General features: G+C 42.9%; 1 protein-coding gene across 2 annotated transcripts in view; it reads right to left on the bottom strand.

The window, feature by feature from the left end:
- LOC129754733 (cyclic nucleotide-gated cation channel alpha-3) overlaps positions 1–18,041 on the bottom strand; it is a 708,907-nt gene that overhangs the window by 215,631 nt on the left and 475,235 nt on the right. For both annotated transcript variants that reach the window (XM_055750948.1, XM_055750949.1), the window contains 2 exons: positions 17,547–17,919; positions 48–865 (listed from right to left, as the gene is read on the bottom strand). In XM_055750948.1, coding sequence (XP_055606923.1) covers positions 48–865; positions 17,547–17,919 — 1,191 coding nt within the window. The remainder of the gene's footprint in view (positions 1–47; positions 866–17,546; positions 17,920–18,041) is intronic.

The following is an 18,041-nucleotide window of genomic DNA, read 5'->3' as shown; positions in this document are numbered from 1 at the left end:
CAAGGATATGGAGAGTATTAACCCAAGAAAAGAACCAGAGTACTCACCTTGGAACTCCTTCCGGGCGGCGCTGACCGAGGTGACGATGTTGGCCACGTGGCCCAGGACAGTCGCGAACAGCATTAAACCGAACATGAGCTGCGCTATCACAAACACGTACTCGGCCTTCGAGCGAGGCCTCGGCAGATCCCCAATCGTCGTGAGGGCCAGCGTGCACCAATAGTAGCTCTGCAGATACTGCTTCACCACATCGGCCGATTCCGAATCGTGAAACACCCAGTTCTTCGAGCCGAAACCGTTATTCTTATAGATTATGTGATACAAACAACCGTTCCAATGAAATATAACTAACAGATAGTGGATCAGCGAAGTCGCACGAAACAGATTCGGGTAGTTCGTGTGCCGCTCGGTGCGATCCATAAAGGCCCAGAATCGATAAATCTTGACTAGCCTAAACGATCTCAGTATCGAGTTGAATCCTATCGATAAGTATAAAAAATCTAACGGCAACAAACAAAGGCAGTCTATGTAGAACGTGGTCGAGTTCATGTAGTGCTGCCGCAGTTTGGTCGAGTCGGTTTGCAGAACGCCGTCCTCGAGATAACCCGTACGGAAGTGGAACAGAATGTCTACGAGGTATAAAAAATCGGAGAAGTAGTCCAGACAGAACCACAGCACGATCGATTCGCCGTTGATCTCCTGGAAGGCGAACCGGAAGATGATGACCCAGAAGTTGTACAGGAAGGCCATCGAGACGACCATCGACCAGTAGTAGCAAAGGCGGCCGGCCGGATCGAACACGAAGGACCACCGGCGCCCGTTCGATTTGCGGGACGATGTTGAGCAGCCGGACCGTCGACCGAATCTGAAAATGAAACGAAGGAAACAAGAATAAATTTAGAGCTTGAGCTTAAGCTAACTTAGAAACCATGAAATTAAAATATGCAAAAAATCAATAAACTGAAAGATGAGAGGTCGAGAAAACCCATATTGATAAGATTTAACATTATTCGATCAGATCTTGAGTCGTAAGAAATGAAATCAGTCCAGAATTTCTATATCTTCGGGTGCAGCAAGTGTGACAAAAAGTAGACGCCAAGCATTACTAGTTTATCAATAACGGAAAAACAAAGTGTCCACTTAACTGTTTGTTTATGTTGCGGCACCAAAAAGTGAAAATAGTCAGTTAGAAAGCCGTTTCATAGTAATCGTGAAGTGTTTTGTTACGTCACTGTAAATGTGGTCAACCTTAGCTTCACATAAAATTTAATATTTTTTATTTAAAAAATATGAAACAGATCCACATAGTGAAAAGTATTTTTCATATAGGGTCACAAAAAAAAACCTTAAATATAAAACATCCTGTCCCACGATTTACTCCTATGCAACAGGTCTCATGTCAGAGGACTTAGGTCTCAGTTTTACTATCTCAGGACTTCGTTTTCAGGTTTCATGTACTCAGTGTTCTATTGCTAGCTCTGGGCTGGTAGTTCCACCTCCTCGTGGTCCAGGGCGGAAACGTGTCTGCAATTCCGGCGTATTGCAGATATACGCCGAGAGAACTACCACTAAACCCACTAGAGGCCGTCGACAGGCCTGCCAAACCCGCGCGGAAGAAGTGGTGCACCCGGGTATTCAGGTACCAGTACTCGGGTGTGAGGGTCCAACACTACTTGTGAGTTCAGAGCAGTCTGAGTTCTACACGTGGCTTAAGAGGCTTGCCCTTCCTGACCCGCTTGTTCGAACAGAGAAAGTGTCGTCGAAAACTCGCTTTGTGTTTCTGGACTTCCTGGACTTGATCCACAAAGTTAGTAGTTGCGTCAGAGGGTAGAATGTGCATCGAGTTGTTTTAAAATGAGGTTATTGCTGATAGTGGTTTTGGAAACGAGTATTGCCTTGGAGCGCTTCAGCGCAAAATGACCTCCCACTATTGAAATATAGTGTGTTAAACAGTTCGAGGTGGGAACATAGGTCGAGTGGCCTCAGGTGGACTGGGCGTAGGGTTACTTAGCATTGCATCATGAGTCGTCCAATTGCACCCATGGACCCAGAGTAGCAAACTGGGGGGACGTGGTGGCTCGCTGTGCCTTGGAATGCAATCCGTAAAATGGATTTACCCCCTGGGTTAACAACTAATAAAAAAAGGTCTGCGCTAAGCAGGTCACTGGCGCAGTATATTGACTTCGCGACTCATGGGATCAAACATGAATACAAATAGAATATCAAAATAGCGGAAAGAAGAGATCGAGGTGGAGGAGGAACAGAACTAAGGCGCTCGCCAGTTAGGCAACTCGTCGAGTCGGTGACGATGCCTGTAGAAGTCGGAGAGAGTGAAGACCCCTTCGTTGAAGTCCAGCAGGCAGTCGAGGAACTCCTAAGCTACCCGGAGCTTCAAGACCCTGAGGCTCCTGCTGAATTGGCGTTCGCAAGGGCGGACATACAGAACCTTGTGGAATGTGTTATAAAGAGGTCTAACGTTAGTCTGAGTCTATTTGGGATCATTTTTGAATTTATCAAACCCTGGGGTCTAAAAAGCTTCGTCTTGGTCCAAAACTTATCTATGATTTTTTGCAGAATTTTTAAGTAACGTTTACATGAGTAAATTTGAACTTTTAGGTTTGTATGGGAAAATTTAATATTTTGCACTAAAAAATCAACATCATTTTTAATTCTTTAATTCCAATTTATAAAATTTCCAAAGGAAATTTTCTGCTAAACAACTTTGTTGAAGACCACAACTTCGTATCTAATTAGGTAAAAAAGTTATTCGCTGTTTAACAGAGGTATGTCTTTTCACATTGATAAACAATAAATTCAACAGACATCACTGCTGGAGCCTCGCGAAGTATTGCATGAAAAGTAGCCATGCAATACCTCGCTAGGCACCCTGCAGGGATGTCAATTGAATTTATTGTTTATCAATGCGAAAAGAATGCGAAATACCTCTGTTAAACAGCTAATAACTTTTTTACCTAATAAGATACGAAGTTACGGTCTTCCATAAAGTTGTTCAGCGGAAAATTTCCTTAAGGAAATATATAAATTGGCACAAAACCTGTCAGCTGGCTCGGTTCCACAGAAGAAACAAAAATGATGTTGATTTTTCAGTACAAAATATTCTATTTTCTCATACAAACCTAAAAGTTCAAATTTACTCATGTAAACCTTACTTAAAAATTCTGCAAAAAATCATGGTTGAGTTTTGGACCAAGACGAAGCTTTTTAGACCTATATTCATATTTGGAGGGGGTGAGGCAGGGCCATCCGGACACCTGATCGAAACGATGTGGAGGGTAGAGTGCACTGGGCAGTTACCCTCATTAACATGTCGCAGAGAGAGGGAGGGTTCGTCTTCACATCCTATGGAACATTTCACATAACAATGGCTTGATTTTCAATTGACTGTCAATAAATTGTACTTTCGGTGGAGACCCATTAACCTTATCCCACAGAATAGTACAGGTTACTCTACTTGTACATTTATTCCCTTGAAACAGTCCACTCATAGGCATTTTTAGTCAATGAGTTGGAAATCGAGATCGAGTTGTTATGTGCGAATAGTTCGCTGCAAACGGGCTGTGCCACGCTACATAGGATGTTAGCTTACATCATACATCATAAGACGAAGCTTTTTAGACCCCAGGGTTTGAGAAATTCAAAAATGACCCCAAATCGACTCAGTCTTGTCTAACATCCACAAGGAGGTCTGCGAGAAACTCGCCAAAGTGATGGCACTGTTTGTCACGGCGAACCGAGCGGTGGTGAGCCTGCTCACTGCACCGCAATGTAGGAGGAAGACACGTGACAAAGAGGTTATCTTTCTCAAACGGAAACGATTCGGCCGAAGAAGGCCAGTGTCTTTGTACAGACCGACGGCGAAGCGAAATTTGTCGGAAATGGCAAAAGAAAAAGAGGGTCTCCAGGGGAGACGAGACCTAGGGCTCCAAAGAAACGAGCCCGGAATCCTAAGATTCGGGCGAAAACGAGGTAGGCCAAGTTCCCGAAGTGCCAACTGGGTGGCATACAGTTGAGCGCAGAAGGAAAAAGGCCACGACAGCCAAAGCCAAATCCAAGTTCAAGCCCAATCCCAACCGGGTCAGGGACAAGGGGGAGGCGTTGGTGGTAAAGGCACCGGAAGATACCTACGCCGATGTCCTTCACCAAATGAAGATGAGCGATAGGCTGCTGAGCCTAGGAGGAGACGTGAGGAGAATCCGCTGGACACACTCCGGCGAGATGATCCTTGAGCTCTGATGTGGTTCAACCTTCGCGTAGAAGATAGTCGGAGAGACGGCAGAAATCCGTGCCCTGAACACAACGGTTACCATCAGGATTAAGAGTCTTGACGAGATAGCCACAGAGGTTGTAGTCAGGAAAGTGCTGGAGGAACTGTGCTAGATCGATAAGAACCAGATTTCGATCAGGATGCGGGAAGGTCTTCCCAAAACCGGAACACAGGTGGCGTTTGCGAATCTTTCGGTTGCGGCAGCAATCACAGAACTTAAGTGTGGGCGTCTAAAGGTGGGGTGGTCTATTTGCCAGATTACCAACCCCCAGCAACCGGAAAGGTGCTTCCGTTATGTCGAGTACGAACACGATTCGCAAGGGTATCTACAGAAGTGGCTATCAGACCTGGCAAGCTGTACCAAAGATGCTAAATGTTTCCACAGTGGTGGAGTACAGAGGGCTGCCAATCCCAGGTGCTCCGCCTTTCAGTAGTACAGCTGTACTGCTTTAGCAGTTTACGATCCATTATCGTGTGGGCACGAGTAAGCGGACAGGTAGAAGAGGTACGACAACAGAACCACACCTCTGGAAGACAACACAATTTGATGACGTACCTTTGTCGAAGTGGTCCTAACGAGGGTACTCGCACGTGCATCTGACGCTGCGATGACGAAAAGGGCCAAGCGGAAAGACACTCGGCAACTCGTCTACTGGTGGACCCGTCGTCGAATCAAGGACCTGCGTACTAGCTGCTTACGGACTAGGTGATATATGAAGAGAGCGAAGACCCCGTCAGCGCGAGAGGAGCAAAAAGCACCCAACGCAAGGGCGAGGTCTGCCCTTTGCAGGTCAATTTAGGCGAGAAAAAGGCATTTATCAGGCAACTCTGCGAGGGCGCAAACGACAACCCCTGGGGCGACGCAAACAGAATTGTCATGACCAAGACGCGAAGCGGGGGTGTGCCACAAGAAACGTGCCCGAACAAACTCCGCTAAATCGTCAACGAGCTGTTCCCACAGCACGGGAAAGTCACATGGCCGAGGTTCCCATATGACTGGGATACGCGTAAGAAGAAACAGATTTTCCTGGAGGAACTGCGTGCTTTGCTCCAGTCCTTCCAGTTAAAAAAAAGCTCCGGGTTCGTATGTCGAGGAGCCGAGGAGGAGCAAATTTTACTGGAGTTACTGAGAGATATTGCTAAGTCCCTCCGGCTGAAAAAAAACTCCGGGTCTGAACGGCATCTCAAACATTGCAGCGAAGCCCGCGATCATTGAACATCCTGAAATGTTGCGGTCAGTAGTACGTGGATTTGAAGGTCTTCCCAGACGTGTGGAAGCGCCAGAGATTGGTGCTCCTACAAAATCAAGAGAGCCACCAGGTGACCTATTAGTATATCACTCAGTATGTCTCTTGGACACGCTTGGCAAGGTGTTGGAGCAGCTGGTTTTGAGAAACAGTGAATGTTTCTGCAGGGGTTCCACAAGGATCGATACTTGGCTCGGTATTATGGAACATCGTCTACGACGAACTGCTGAGGTTGCGTCTCTCCACGGGAGTATGACTAGTGGGATTCGCCGATGGCACGATTCTCCTGCCATCGGGCTCCTCAACAGAAGAAGTCCAGCTATTCGCCACAGTACCGAAAGAGCAGGTGGACAGTTAGTTGTGCTCCAAGATTCTGCGTCTGGCTCACCACAAGACCGTGACATTCTGCAATATGGAAAGGCAGCCTGGAAGGCAGCCTTGAGTAGGTAGTGCAACATTCATAAACTCTACATAAACTCTGATCAATCTGAAGGTGATCAGTAGATACCAAACCGTATTTTCGGTAGCGGCTGATGAGGTAGCGGGGGTTTGAGGAAAATATCTTTTGCTACCAGCATAGACACATGCCCGACGTGCGGAATCATGACAGAGAGGCCTCGATTATATGTGTAACAGCTCGGAAAGCAGCAGGATGACCTATCGCTTTATCCCTATCGTCGGATTAGGATTCGGACGTAGTTGACTGGTCACGAATGCTTCATGCAGTACCACCACCGGTTCGGACACGTGGCTTCACCACTCTGCCCAACCTGCGGTGACATAGTCAACACACCGCGTTCATCTGTCCTAGGCTCGAAGAGGACACACGAACGTGCTTGCCAACTGTTTTTCCGACACGACAGCCGACAACATCGTACGGAGAATATGCGAGGATGCCAATACATGACGTGTGGTCAGCGATGGGTTCACCCGGATCGTAACTGCCTGTAGAGGAGTTGAAACCAGCACCAGTTCGCGACAGATATAGGGTGACTCCTTCGTCGGGTAGCGTCTGAGTAGAGTGCGTCCGAACCTAGCAGTAAAGAACGAGTAGAATGCGTCCTTACGACGGAAACTGTGGAGATAAGATAACACCTTCTCCGCAGTCGAACTCGTAGGGGTAAGAGTGTTCACGCCGCGAAATACTCTCGGGTTGAGTGACTTCACGTCGTCGGCGGGTGAGTCACTTGAGTCGGTGTAGGATGACATCTTCGCTGGGAATCATCCGAGTAGTTCCATAAAGTCCCGAACGTATGCTATGACAGGCGCGTGTCCGGGTGAGCTGCTCTCGGCACACGGACGGGAAAAGGAGAGAGGGTCTCGAGTCAAAACAAACGGAGTCAATACCTCAAATCGTTAGAAGAGAAGTCTCTTATAACTAATAGTGGACTCGAATAGAGGCGGAGCACACGATGGTTGTGGTAACCAAGCGAGCTCCGATAATGAGTAAAGGCCGGACTTCAAGTCGTCAGAAAAGAGGTCCTTAGTCTTGATTCGTAATAAAAGGCAGGATATATACATATGTATGCTAGAGTTTGACTTGAAACCGACAAAGCCTATGAGTGCAGTAACGCGAACTTTGTCTTCCATCACGGGCTTAGCCTTAGTTGCAGGTCCGGATGGGAATTATGTACTTTATGGCGTAGGGGTACATAGTATCTATAATCAACCATACTGGGGAAATTTCGATCTCGAAACAACTTGCGGGCCAACCGAATTTATCTTCAACTTTCAGTAGGCTCTGCATAGTGACTAAGCAAATGCAGGAGTTCCCAATTATTTCATAATAAATGGGATCCAGGATTTAACATAAGTAGGTATGGTAGATGGGTACTTGTCCAAGATTCGTGATCGGTAGTGTGAATTTTGGTCCTAAGCTCAAGAGAGCTAGGGTTTCCAGTGGGACATCCAACGTGTCACAGAAAAGTTCAAAAAATCGCTACTCAATATTGAAATAGCACATACGTTCTTCAAAATCAACAAACATAAGAAAGAAATAGAATTCCTACTACAACAAATCATCCATGAAACACCAACCAACATAGTTAAAAATTTTGTTGCCTCTCAAAATACGTCTACCAAATCCCAATACAAAAATTTGGAACGGAAAAAGCATCTAAAAATTATTAAACTAATATCAACAAAAATAGAAAATGAAGGCAACAAAACCCCCACCAAAAATGAAAAAGCTATATTGAATGCCACAACTAAAGATGTCCCACTGGAAACCCTAGCTCTCTTGAGCTTAGGACCAAAATTCACAATAAGTAGGTATTTAACAATAAACCAAAAAATAAAGCAAAAAATATTGGTAATTGTATCAATAAGTAAACAGGTGTTTTAGATTTAGTGATTGCTTTCTATGACATTAAAAATATGATGCTGAGAACAAACCTCCCGATCAAATTTTCCATATGGTAACTACAGATTTAATTTTATTAATATAGAAACAATTTTCAATTACGGGTCTGCTCCAACCGAGATCCCAAAATTTAGACACAATATAGCAGCAGCTATTTAGGAGGTACCTAGTAGGTATCAGTGGCCCCGACACAATTTATAAGAGCGCGTGCCCCGGAGCTTAGTCTAATCGAATCGATTACCGAGAAAGGACAAACCACAAAATGGGCTGAGATTATTCGATTAGGAGCGAGGGTGGTGTGGACACAGGCATGGGAGTTGCAGCCGGGCGGGCACATTTTGTGGGCATTTGGATGGAATCTGAAGCGCTCTTACGCATCAGAACTACCCCGAAAGGCAACGGCAAAAGCAACAACAACAGTCGCAACATTTTCGGCCTGACGACAACAACAGGTGCCTTCGCCATAAACAGCGTTGGATAGCGGGAATTTAAAGGAATTTTGTCCTTTTGATGGTCGCCTTTTAATGCTGCTGTATCTTAGTATCAATTGAAAATTCTCTTTAAACACTCTGAATGTTTAACAATTTTTATTTTTCTTCCTTTATAAGATAAATTTCATTCAAAATCTTGACTAAAAACTGAATGTTACCCTCCCGTTGTCCGCTTCATTTTTTTCCTGCATCATACTATCAACGCTCGTACACTCCCATAGTCTTCTCATGTATTAACCTTATTTATTTCCCGCTCGGTAATGAGATTTGGTTTCGGTTCGCTTCAGATAGGGAGCACCGGGCCAAATAAATTTCTATTTATGGAAGAATTGGCACCGCACCCAATAAATTTGGCACACACCGACCGGTAGTTTGCGGATGTGGTTGGCGGAAAAGTAACAACGGATGTGGTTTTGGCGTGGTTAAGATGTACCGGAAATTCGCCATTGCGCTGTTTGCGAAGACGGAATCACCGTGATGTCAAATGATGACACGTTTCGAATGCTTTCAGAATTCAGATGGGAAAAAGAGTGTGTGGATTTCCGAATTAAAAATTTTTGGGATCTTCTTTTTTAGTCGAAATACCCGTGTTTTCTCGTTTTTTATTACTTTGCAAATCAAAAAAAAATTTTTTTTATGAAGTACTATTCAAAAATGTTTTCAGAGTGAAGTAAGGTATTGTAAGACGTGCAGATAGACGTTTGGTGAATTAAAGGATCGTTTGATGACCTTGTTGAGCTAATAAGAATACAGTGAAAGTCCGACATCCGGATATGTAGTGCAATTTTAACGACCTCATCGCAAGCTCTAAGGCAGCATGTCTCGAAATAAATATTGGAAAGACCAAGTAAATGGAAATCAACACAGAGAAATCGTTCCAATTTCCATGTAGATGGGCAACAGGTTGAGAAAGTGGAGTGATTCTAGTATCTTGGTAGCCAGATAACGCTTGATGGATCGCATCTTCAACACGAACGTTAAATCCGTTATGTTGTACGGATGCGAAACTTGATACACATACATATGCAGTTGCAAAGATCTTTAAGTATCAAAATAAGAGATGCCAATGTGTCTGATTTTTCAGGCATTGTCTAATTTTTCGAGGCTCTGCCTGACAACCTGATAAGACATTGGATTTCCCTGAATTTTGAAAATATGCCTGATTTTTGCGAATATCATGAAAAATTGGTAGGGAGGAACTGGAGTGGGTACCATAGCTGAAGTGAAAAAGTGAAAATGTGGCTGAATCAAAGCAATCGAAACATTCTCGTGAATTCTTATATAAAAAAGAGATTTAAATAGAATATTTCGATTGCTTGAAATCAGGTATCAGAATGGGGGTAGGCTTAATAGCAGCACGTAATACAAACATACGGGAAAATTGTGCCTCATGGTCATCACCTTGAGTGAAACTTCCGTTACTTGAACGTAGCCTGATTTTGCTTGAATTTTATTTCGCCAGTTCCCTGATTTTTGAAAAAAAAAAATGTTGGCAACCCTGATCAAGATAGTCGGGCTGTTGTTTTTCGAACAAATCGTGGGCGTCACCTACGCAATGTTTATGGCGCTGCCGCCCTGCGAGATGGGATCCAAGCTTTGCTGTTTATAGAAGAACATCATCATACTAATACTTTGAAAATCAAGTGTAACTTCACTCACATTATGTTTATGTTTATATTGTTTACAACAATGCAATTTGCACTGGTGCATGAGTGTGCGTGAAAAAAGATCAAACTCGAGCTTGGATCTCAACCCGTCAACCGTCATTTGGCGCTAGTGTTTTGTCGCAAGTGTTTTGTTCCCAGAATTCCGCGGAAGCCGATAGCGCCTGGTAGTAGCGATGCAAAAACTGCAAGTATTTGTGAATTGTTGCCTGCGGGATATCATCCACGCTTGATGGCCTGGCTATCTCAAACTTAGAACTGTTTCGGTGTCATCAAGAGGCGCTAAAATTGAGATTCGGGAACGTAAAGTGGGCCACAGACTACATCACATTTGTACAAACGCGATGAAATTCGATGAAATTCTATCGCTGTGAATACGATTCGCATCGTGTATGGCACTTCTTGAATGACCACACAAACCGTTTTAGTGAAATTGGTCGGGATCAAAATTTTTGTACAAGCAACCCTCTGTGGCATAGTGTATGGTGCTGCTTGTACAAAACTCAGGCCATTTATTCAGCCCCCGCCAGGCTGGGGAGGGTTTTTGTTGTTGCTGTTGCTATTTCCGCAATCGTTTGTGCTCGTGGGAAATATGTTTGTATCGTGTGTGGGCGAGTGTAGAATCAAACAATCGTCGTGGAATCACTGAATTTGCTTAAGCCATTTGTGTAGTCTATGGCCCGCTTTAGTGTAGATTGATTGGTCTTTGAACATGAGAACGAAATTTGCAGGCGCTTGAATGGAATCCAGAAGGACATCAAATGAGAGGCAGGCCCAGAAGCTCGTAGCGGCGAAGCCGTCAAGACTTTTGCCACATTGGAAGGGAAAGAGAGAGAATTCTATAAAAATATATAAAATAAACTCTGAATTCATGAAGCAAATAAACTCAGCATCTTTATTTTGGATGAATAATAATGATGGTATAAAAAGTTAATTTAGGTTTCTACGCTACAAACTTTGAAACAAAAGTTGAAGGAAAGTCAGTGAATTTTGGTAGACGGGCTCTAACAACAAACGTGTTGAAAGAAAAGTTGCTTTGTCAGGTAAAATGGGACCCACACGGTTGGGTAAAAAGGAGACATAAGTTGTCCCAATTATTTAAAATTTTCCATGGATTTAATCGGTTTGAACTTTCTGAAGTTGTGAATCCTATCAAGAGGCCGGCATCCTTTTTTTCTCGATTTCAAGACCACCGATTTTTTCGTTATCTTACAAATTCTAGATGCCATCAACTGGGATTCTGAACTTGAATCTTCCGATTCAAATGCTGCTATGAAGTTCTCCCATATCATTTACTACATCAGCCACCGACCGTGCTCTCTGGGTCACGAAAGAGTTGCGACAAATGAAGGCACTCAAGAACACAGCTTATGAAAAAAATATGCACGCGTTGTTACCAGAGGTATCTTATCCGGATACAGCGTGGTTTAAAAAATAGGTGCAAATCGTGTGGCAGTACATTAAGGATCATCGGAAAGAATCTGGCTAACCGTCCTACATGTTTTTGGAAGACAATTCGGCAACTTCGGACAGTGATTTATGTAATCTCTCCGCTGACAAATTCTGTAGTTATTTTGATTCTTGTTCAATATCGGCTAGTAACGTCCCACGTCAGAGTATTTCCTTTCATCACATCGTAATCGATGACGATACCACCTTGAAAGCGACTGCTAAGCTGAAGCACAGTCTTTCTGCAGGTCCGGATGGCATTCCAGCGACTTTCCTCAAGCGATACATATCACATATGCTGACTCCTATAAAACGAATCTTCCAAGCATCGCTCAACGAATCCACGTTCCCTTCCATTTGGAAAGAAGCTTACATATTTCCGGTGTACAAAAAAGGTGACAGGAAGAATGTTAACTATTATCGCGGTATTTCTACCTTATGTGCGATTGCCAAACTGTTTCAGCTGGTTGTATGAGATCCATTGTTCTCGTATTGCAAATTTTACTTTTCTAACGAACAACATGACTAAGTGCTTTACGACAACAAACCTGTTGATGTTCACGTCTTCCTGGCAAGTCATCTTTACCAAGATCTCAAGCCGACGTCATATACACCAACCTGTCCGATGCTTTCGACAAGGTAAAGCACAAACTAGCCATAGCCAAACTAGATCGTATCGGTTTTTGCGGCTCTTTACTGGAATGGTTTCCTAATAATCCGTACGTGCTGTTGCTTCTCGATGGACCAAATCTGGCGTATGACGACGACTTGAAATTGTTTCAACCCATCAACAGCCCCAAAGATGTCAATGTCTTGCAGAGCCAGTTTAACATCTTCGCAGCCTGGTGTGATATCAATTTCCTTCCCTTGAATCGCAACAAATGCACGGTAATTTCGTTCTCACGCAAGCGGCTAATTTTTTTCTTTGACATGAGGCAGTGGCACGAGTTGAGAATGTGAAAGACCTTGTGATCCTGAACACACGACTGGATTTCAAGTTCCACACAAACTACATCATTGATAAAGCTTCCAGATGCCTTGGTCTTCTAATCCGCATGACAAAAGACTTAAATGATATTTATTGTATCAAGAATCTTTACTGCAGCTTGGTTCAATCGTCCTTCGAATATGCCTCGGCTGTTTGGTGCCCTTACTATCAAAATGGTTCAGAGTGTTCTGAGCCGTTTTTGCGTATCGCTCTGCGGAACCTGAATTGATGAGACCCGTTCCGATTTACCGGCTACGAAAACCTGCCGAATAATCGACATCGACACGCTGCAGGCCCCCCGGATCGCAACACGCGCCTCTATCGTCGCCGATCTGTTTTCGTCAAGAACCGACAGCCTCGCACTGTTAGAAACACTCCAACTCAGCGTACGATCTCGAGGCTTGAGGAATCGTACAGTGAGGGGCAAAATATTTAAAGTGTCTAAACTATTTTTATAATTTTTTTTCTGGTTCAAATTCAACGAAAACACATCATTCAGTAGTCATTTTTAAAATATTGTTTATTATGTTTGTTCCAATTTTTGTTAATGTTGCGCTGGTAAAAAAGGAAGTTTTTTGATAGAAAAAAAACAGATATTATTCAAAAAAAAAAAAAAAAGACAAAATAAAGTGTCCAACTCAATACATCAATATAATTTCGATAAGTTTCCATCGCGAGGCCCTTCGAATTTGTTTTTTGTGTATTTAGACGTTTCATAAACAACTGGCTTGGCCCTGGAGTATTCAAACAGGTTTCTACATTCGAATAAATTGTTAAATATAGAGAACGCAAAAGTTTCTAGTTCCATTTCGTAGTGCATCTTGAAACTGGTTGTTCATGATGTCTGGTTTGAAACAAGACTAAATAACTAGTTGCTATAAACGAGGAGCCACCCTATCGGATGAGTTCCTGAGGGAAACAAACTCTCTCATGGCTGATCTTTCAGATTGGGCCGTGTTGGCAGAAATAGAAAGCATAGCTTATAAAAATCACTTCGCTTCAACCTCCACAAAGAACGCATCGCGTAATTCACTGTGCTCGTCCCCCGTCCAGTCTCAGTTAAAATAAAACTAATTGATTCCCCAAATTCATCATGTGTGTCCTAAATAAAGAAGAAATTGTGCCCGTCGTGAGTCTATCACAATTGTAGACAGTCCGCGGAAAAAGGGTCCCCAATATACACTTCGAAGTGGACTGGACAATCGAGTGCTTAGTGAACGTAAGTTGTTTCGGACGTCGCCTGCCAACATTACAGCCCACACAGAAGCCTTGGTACGTGTCGAAACAATGTCAATAACAGCCAAACGCACCGGGAAGGCCGGGCCCGGAAGATCGAACAAGAAAATTAAAAATTACGATCCAGCAGATACAGGAAGAGCTCTAACTCTCGGTATCGCGTCGCATTGTCCGTCGCCGCATCCATGCGAAGGAGTACCATAGCAAGATCGCAGTGAGAAGGCCTTCCATCAGCTAGCTGAACAAGGCTAAGCGACTCAAGTTCGGCAAGGAACACGCCGATAAACCGCTCGAATACTGGAAAACAGTGTTGTGAACTGACGAATCCAAATTCGAGCTATTCAACCGAAAGAAGCGGGAAGTGTGGCGCAAGTTGGGTGAGAAGCTCCAAGACCGCCATATCCAAAAAATGGGGGGGGGAGGGAGGGTGGGCAGTTTGGTAAAAATTGCCAGAATCATGACAGCCGAGTCATCTTTCAATATCCTGCAGGAAAACCTCGACGTATTCCTCAACAAGACGGGCCTCGTTTTCCAGCAGAATAACGATCCGAAGCATACGACCAAGTCGAAGTCATTTTTCCGTTCCTGCCGCATCAAACCCCTTGAATGGCCCTCACAAAGTCCTGATCTGAACCTCATCGAAAATCTGTGGGCCATCCTCGATGCTCGGATTGATAAGACTCGTATGACAAATAAAAATACTTACTTATTAGTGCAATAAGGACGTTTAACCGCTTCTCCCATAATTGTGATTTTGACGTTTCGAGGGATTGATTCCGAAGAAGAATCCTTGGTACTTATAGTAAATTGAGGGTAAATTTCATGTAATTGTAGTTGGTCTTCAATTTTTAACCTTTCATTTGGATAAATATGAGATCTGTTTATGAACAATAAACAAACAAACGTACACTATCTTTTACCCCGCAGCATTTCTTTATTTAGGAGAAGTACCCAAGCAACCAAAAGTCTCGTTCAAAAGGTCGAACACAGCATAATCAGCATAATCAATGTGCTGAAGTTCGTTTTATTCAGCCCAAAATTTAAGTTCTTATTGAAACTTTAAAGTTCCATTACAGATTTGAACGGCCTTATATTCAGCCCACAAGTAAACGTTTAATCAGCAAAAACAAAAAAGTTATTCTCCTCTCCTCTCTTACTTTGGTCACCACCAGCCCATGTGGTGCCACGACGCCACGCCTAGGTGTTGCCTTACCGGCAGCTAAAGTTCGAAGTGGTTAATAGCTTCCTAGAATACCCGCGAGGGCAGCCAGCAGCAAAGACGCATGTTGATTATGACTAAGAAACATTACGAAACGGCGTATAAATCAATCATCCTTTCAAATAATATCGGTTTAAAAAAATGGAAATTCATGTTTATAGCTAATAACTATACAAATTCTTGAGTTTATCTTGATATTTAATAAATGAATTGCTTCAACTTACTTTCAATGTGTGATAAATTCGTGGTAAGTAAATACAGTTGGACGAAATTTTATAAAGTCAAAATATTTACTCTTTTCAAAAACAATCATTTGCGAGTTAGCTTTAAGCACAGAGAACAGACGTACAAGCTAGCCCACGAAACTTGTGTAAAATTTCCAGCGGCATTAGTTTAGTTATGAGTTCATATATACGATTACGTCTTTTTGAAAACTGTACACTTAAAAATTTGATTTGTAACTTTTGAATTTAAAGTCAATTTTCTACATATTTTTTGGATGTCTGCATTTGAAATTTTACACACTTTTATGAAGATTTTTTGTTCGAGCTTGTACGTCTGTTCTCTGAGCTTCAAGTTGTTCTGAGTCAGTCTTCCGAAAATCAATCAAAACAAACACTCAGGATGCGTTTCCTGTTGGAAACATTCAGATTGTATAATGGGATAGCGCCTCTCGCAACTGCTTCGCCTGGCTGGTATGCAATCTCGATCAGCGCTCCTATCAGCTATGCAAACCGAGTCGCATCATTCAGAATCATCGGTTTAGCAAACATCGCATATCGGAGATGAGTGAGATACAAACTGATCCATTCTGAATGTAGCTCACTCAGTATCTGCCTGAATTATATGAAATTCAAAATTATTTTTTGCAGGACGAGAAAAATCAAACAGTTGTGCGGGACACCATAAATTCTCAGTAGTTTTAACGTGACGGGCGACAGTTTAATAAGATAACTTGTAAAATTTGAAAAACATGGCGAAAGTGAACATCTTTCCCTCATAAATACAACTTCAATTTGATTTCGATCATACTGATGTTAAAAAACGTTATAACAACAAATAAATTTATTAATTTGCTATATATCAAATCAAACAAAATACGCTAATGATCGGCTTCATGTATCACTCACTCACTGCCTGATCCATTCACTCCTGATCGAAGACCAACAAGATTCGCCATATGCATTGCGCATTGGTGAGATTCCAATTTGATGATGGTGCTGCACTGTTTTGACAGCAAGCATCGTGCGAGGTGATCTGTATATTAGCGATGAATTGAACGATCGATGATCGGGTAGGTCCAGTAGCAATCAATAACGAAACCCGACCGTTGTACGTTCAGGTGCGAAGTGCAATCAGAAACATTCATTGAAAATGAGTGATATTCGGAACACTGTTCTGAGTATAAGTTTCAATATAAATTATACATTTCAACAATTTCCAAGCTCCCAAAAATGATTTACTTATTATATGCCCTTTTGTGATGTTCGTTCACATTTCATATTCATGAAATGGCGAACATGTCTCAAAAAAGGCTATTTGAGGAACTTTTTGGAACTTCGAATCCATAAAAGGCTATTAAAGACCCAATTTGTAACTTTTATTCTGAATACTGCGATTGACATGTCACAAAAAGGCTATTTGAGGAACTTCTTGGAACTTGAAGTTCACAGAAGGCTTTTTGATGATCTTCTTGGAACTTGAAGTTTACAAAAGGCTTTTTGAGACCTAATTTGTAACTTTTATACTATGTGGGTGCGATTGACATGTCACAGAAAAAGCTATTTGAGGAACTTCTTGGAACTTGCAGTCCACAGAAGGCTATTTGAAACCTAATTTGTAACTTTTATGCTGTGTGGATACGATTTACATGTCACAAAAAAAGCTATTTGAGGAACTTTTTGGAACTTCAAGTCCATAGAAGGGTTTTTGAGGAACCTTTTGTAACTTTCATGCTCACATTCCAGAATATTCGGTACCAAATCCCTTTGGAACCTTTGTTCAGCGAAATTCGAACTTTGAAGGCACGAGTTTAAGTAGATATGAGACTTTTGGTGGCTTGGGTAGGACCGGGATAGAAGTGGCACTACTTTAACCTATACAATGTAATAAGGTTGGTCCGAAGCTTACATGTGATGGACATGTATACTCCGGACGGGCAAAAATGCTCTTTCGCTCTTTTCAACATCGGTAAATTTTCTCCTAGCTTTTCTTTTCATCTCTAGCAAATTTTCAATTCTTATATTCTCCAAGAATATACATTTTCATCGATATGCCAAAAATAAACTTATAAGAATTTGTATTTTTCTTTCAAAAGTGAAAGTCTGTTAAAAAACTTTGAAAAAAAAACTTAAAAAAAACACCAAATATATGTAGTTTGAAAATTGAAGAAAAGGTTTGGCTTCATTCACTCAAAAATTTTCATTTTTACACTTATACCCCTTTAACTTTGAGGGCCTCATTTGTCGATGGATAATACGTTAGTAAGAGCTCTCAAAGCGATTTTGATTTTATTTTAGAGATTGTTTAGATGTTTGTTAATCTCAAATTTATCGGAAACAAATTAGCCCCAAAGAATTCATTCAAACACTAATGGAAAACTTACGTGTAACGGTCCGCTCCATTGCAGGTGCTTCCGGTGCCGCAGGGGGTGGCCAGATGGTTGGTGGAGGCTCGGGTGGCAGCCGCAGCAGCTGCCGCGGCCGCCGCCGCCGATGTTACGTGGGTGGCCGATTCCCGCGGACCACTTCGAGTCCACGTCCCGAGCAGCGACTGGTCACCGGGTTTCAGCTTGCTCCGTTCCCGCTTCCGGTCCTTCCGGGACAGATCCATCTCCGAGGTGGTGGCCGACACATGGGAATGCAGGGGCCGCGAGGTGCCCGATGCTGACAGGCTATCGCGGGACGAGAAAAATCCTTGCTGCGAGATGCTCTGGCCCAGCTGGGGACCGGACATTCCTAGCTTGGCACTCACGATATCTGCAACGGAGAAAAGGGCAAACAAAGAAGGGGGAATCAATGAAAATAAGTCTAGCTGTTTTATGGCAATCGGCAATTGGAATCAGGAGTTTTTTCCCTTTCGATTGGTACACTTTCATGGT

This window comes from Uranotaenia lowii, chromosome 3, assembly GCF_029784155.1.
Source record: "Uranotaenia lowii strain MFRU-FL chromosome 3, ASM2978415v1, whole genome shotgun sequence".
In the NCBI taxonomy this organism is placed as follows: domain Eukaryota; kingdom Metazoa; phylum Arthropoda; class Insecta; order Diptera; family Culicidae; genus Uranotaenia; species Uranotaenia lowii.
Note: the sequence above shows the minus strand (reverse complement) of the source record. Positions and strands in the feature narration are given on the sequence as shown.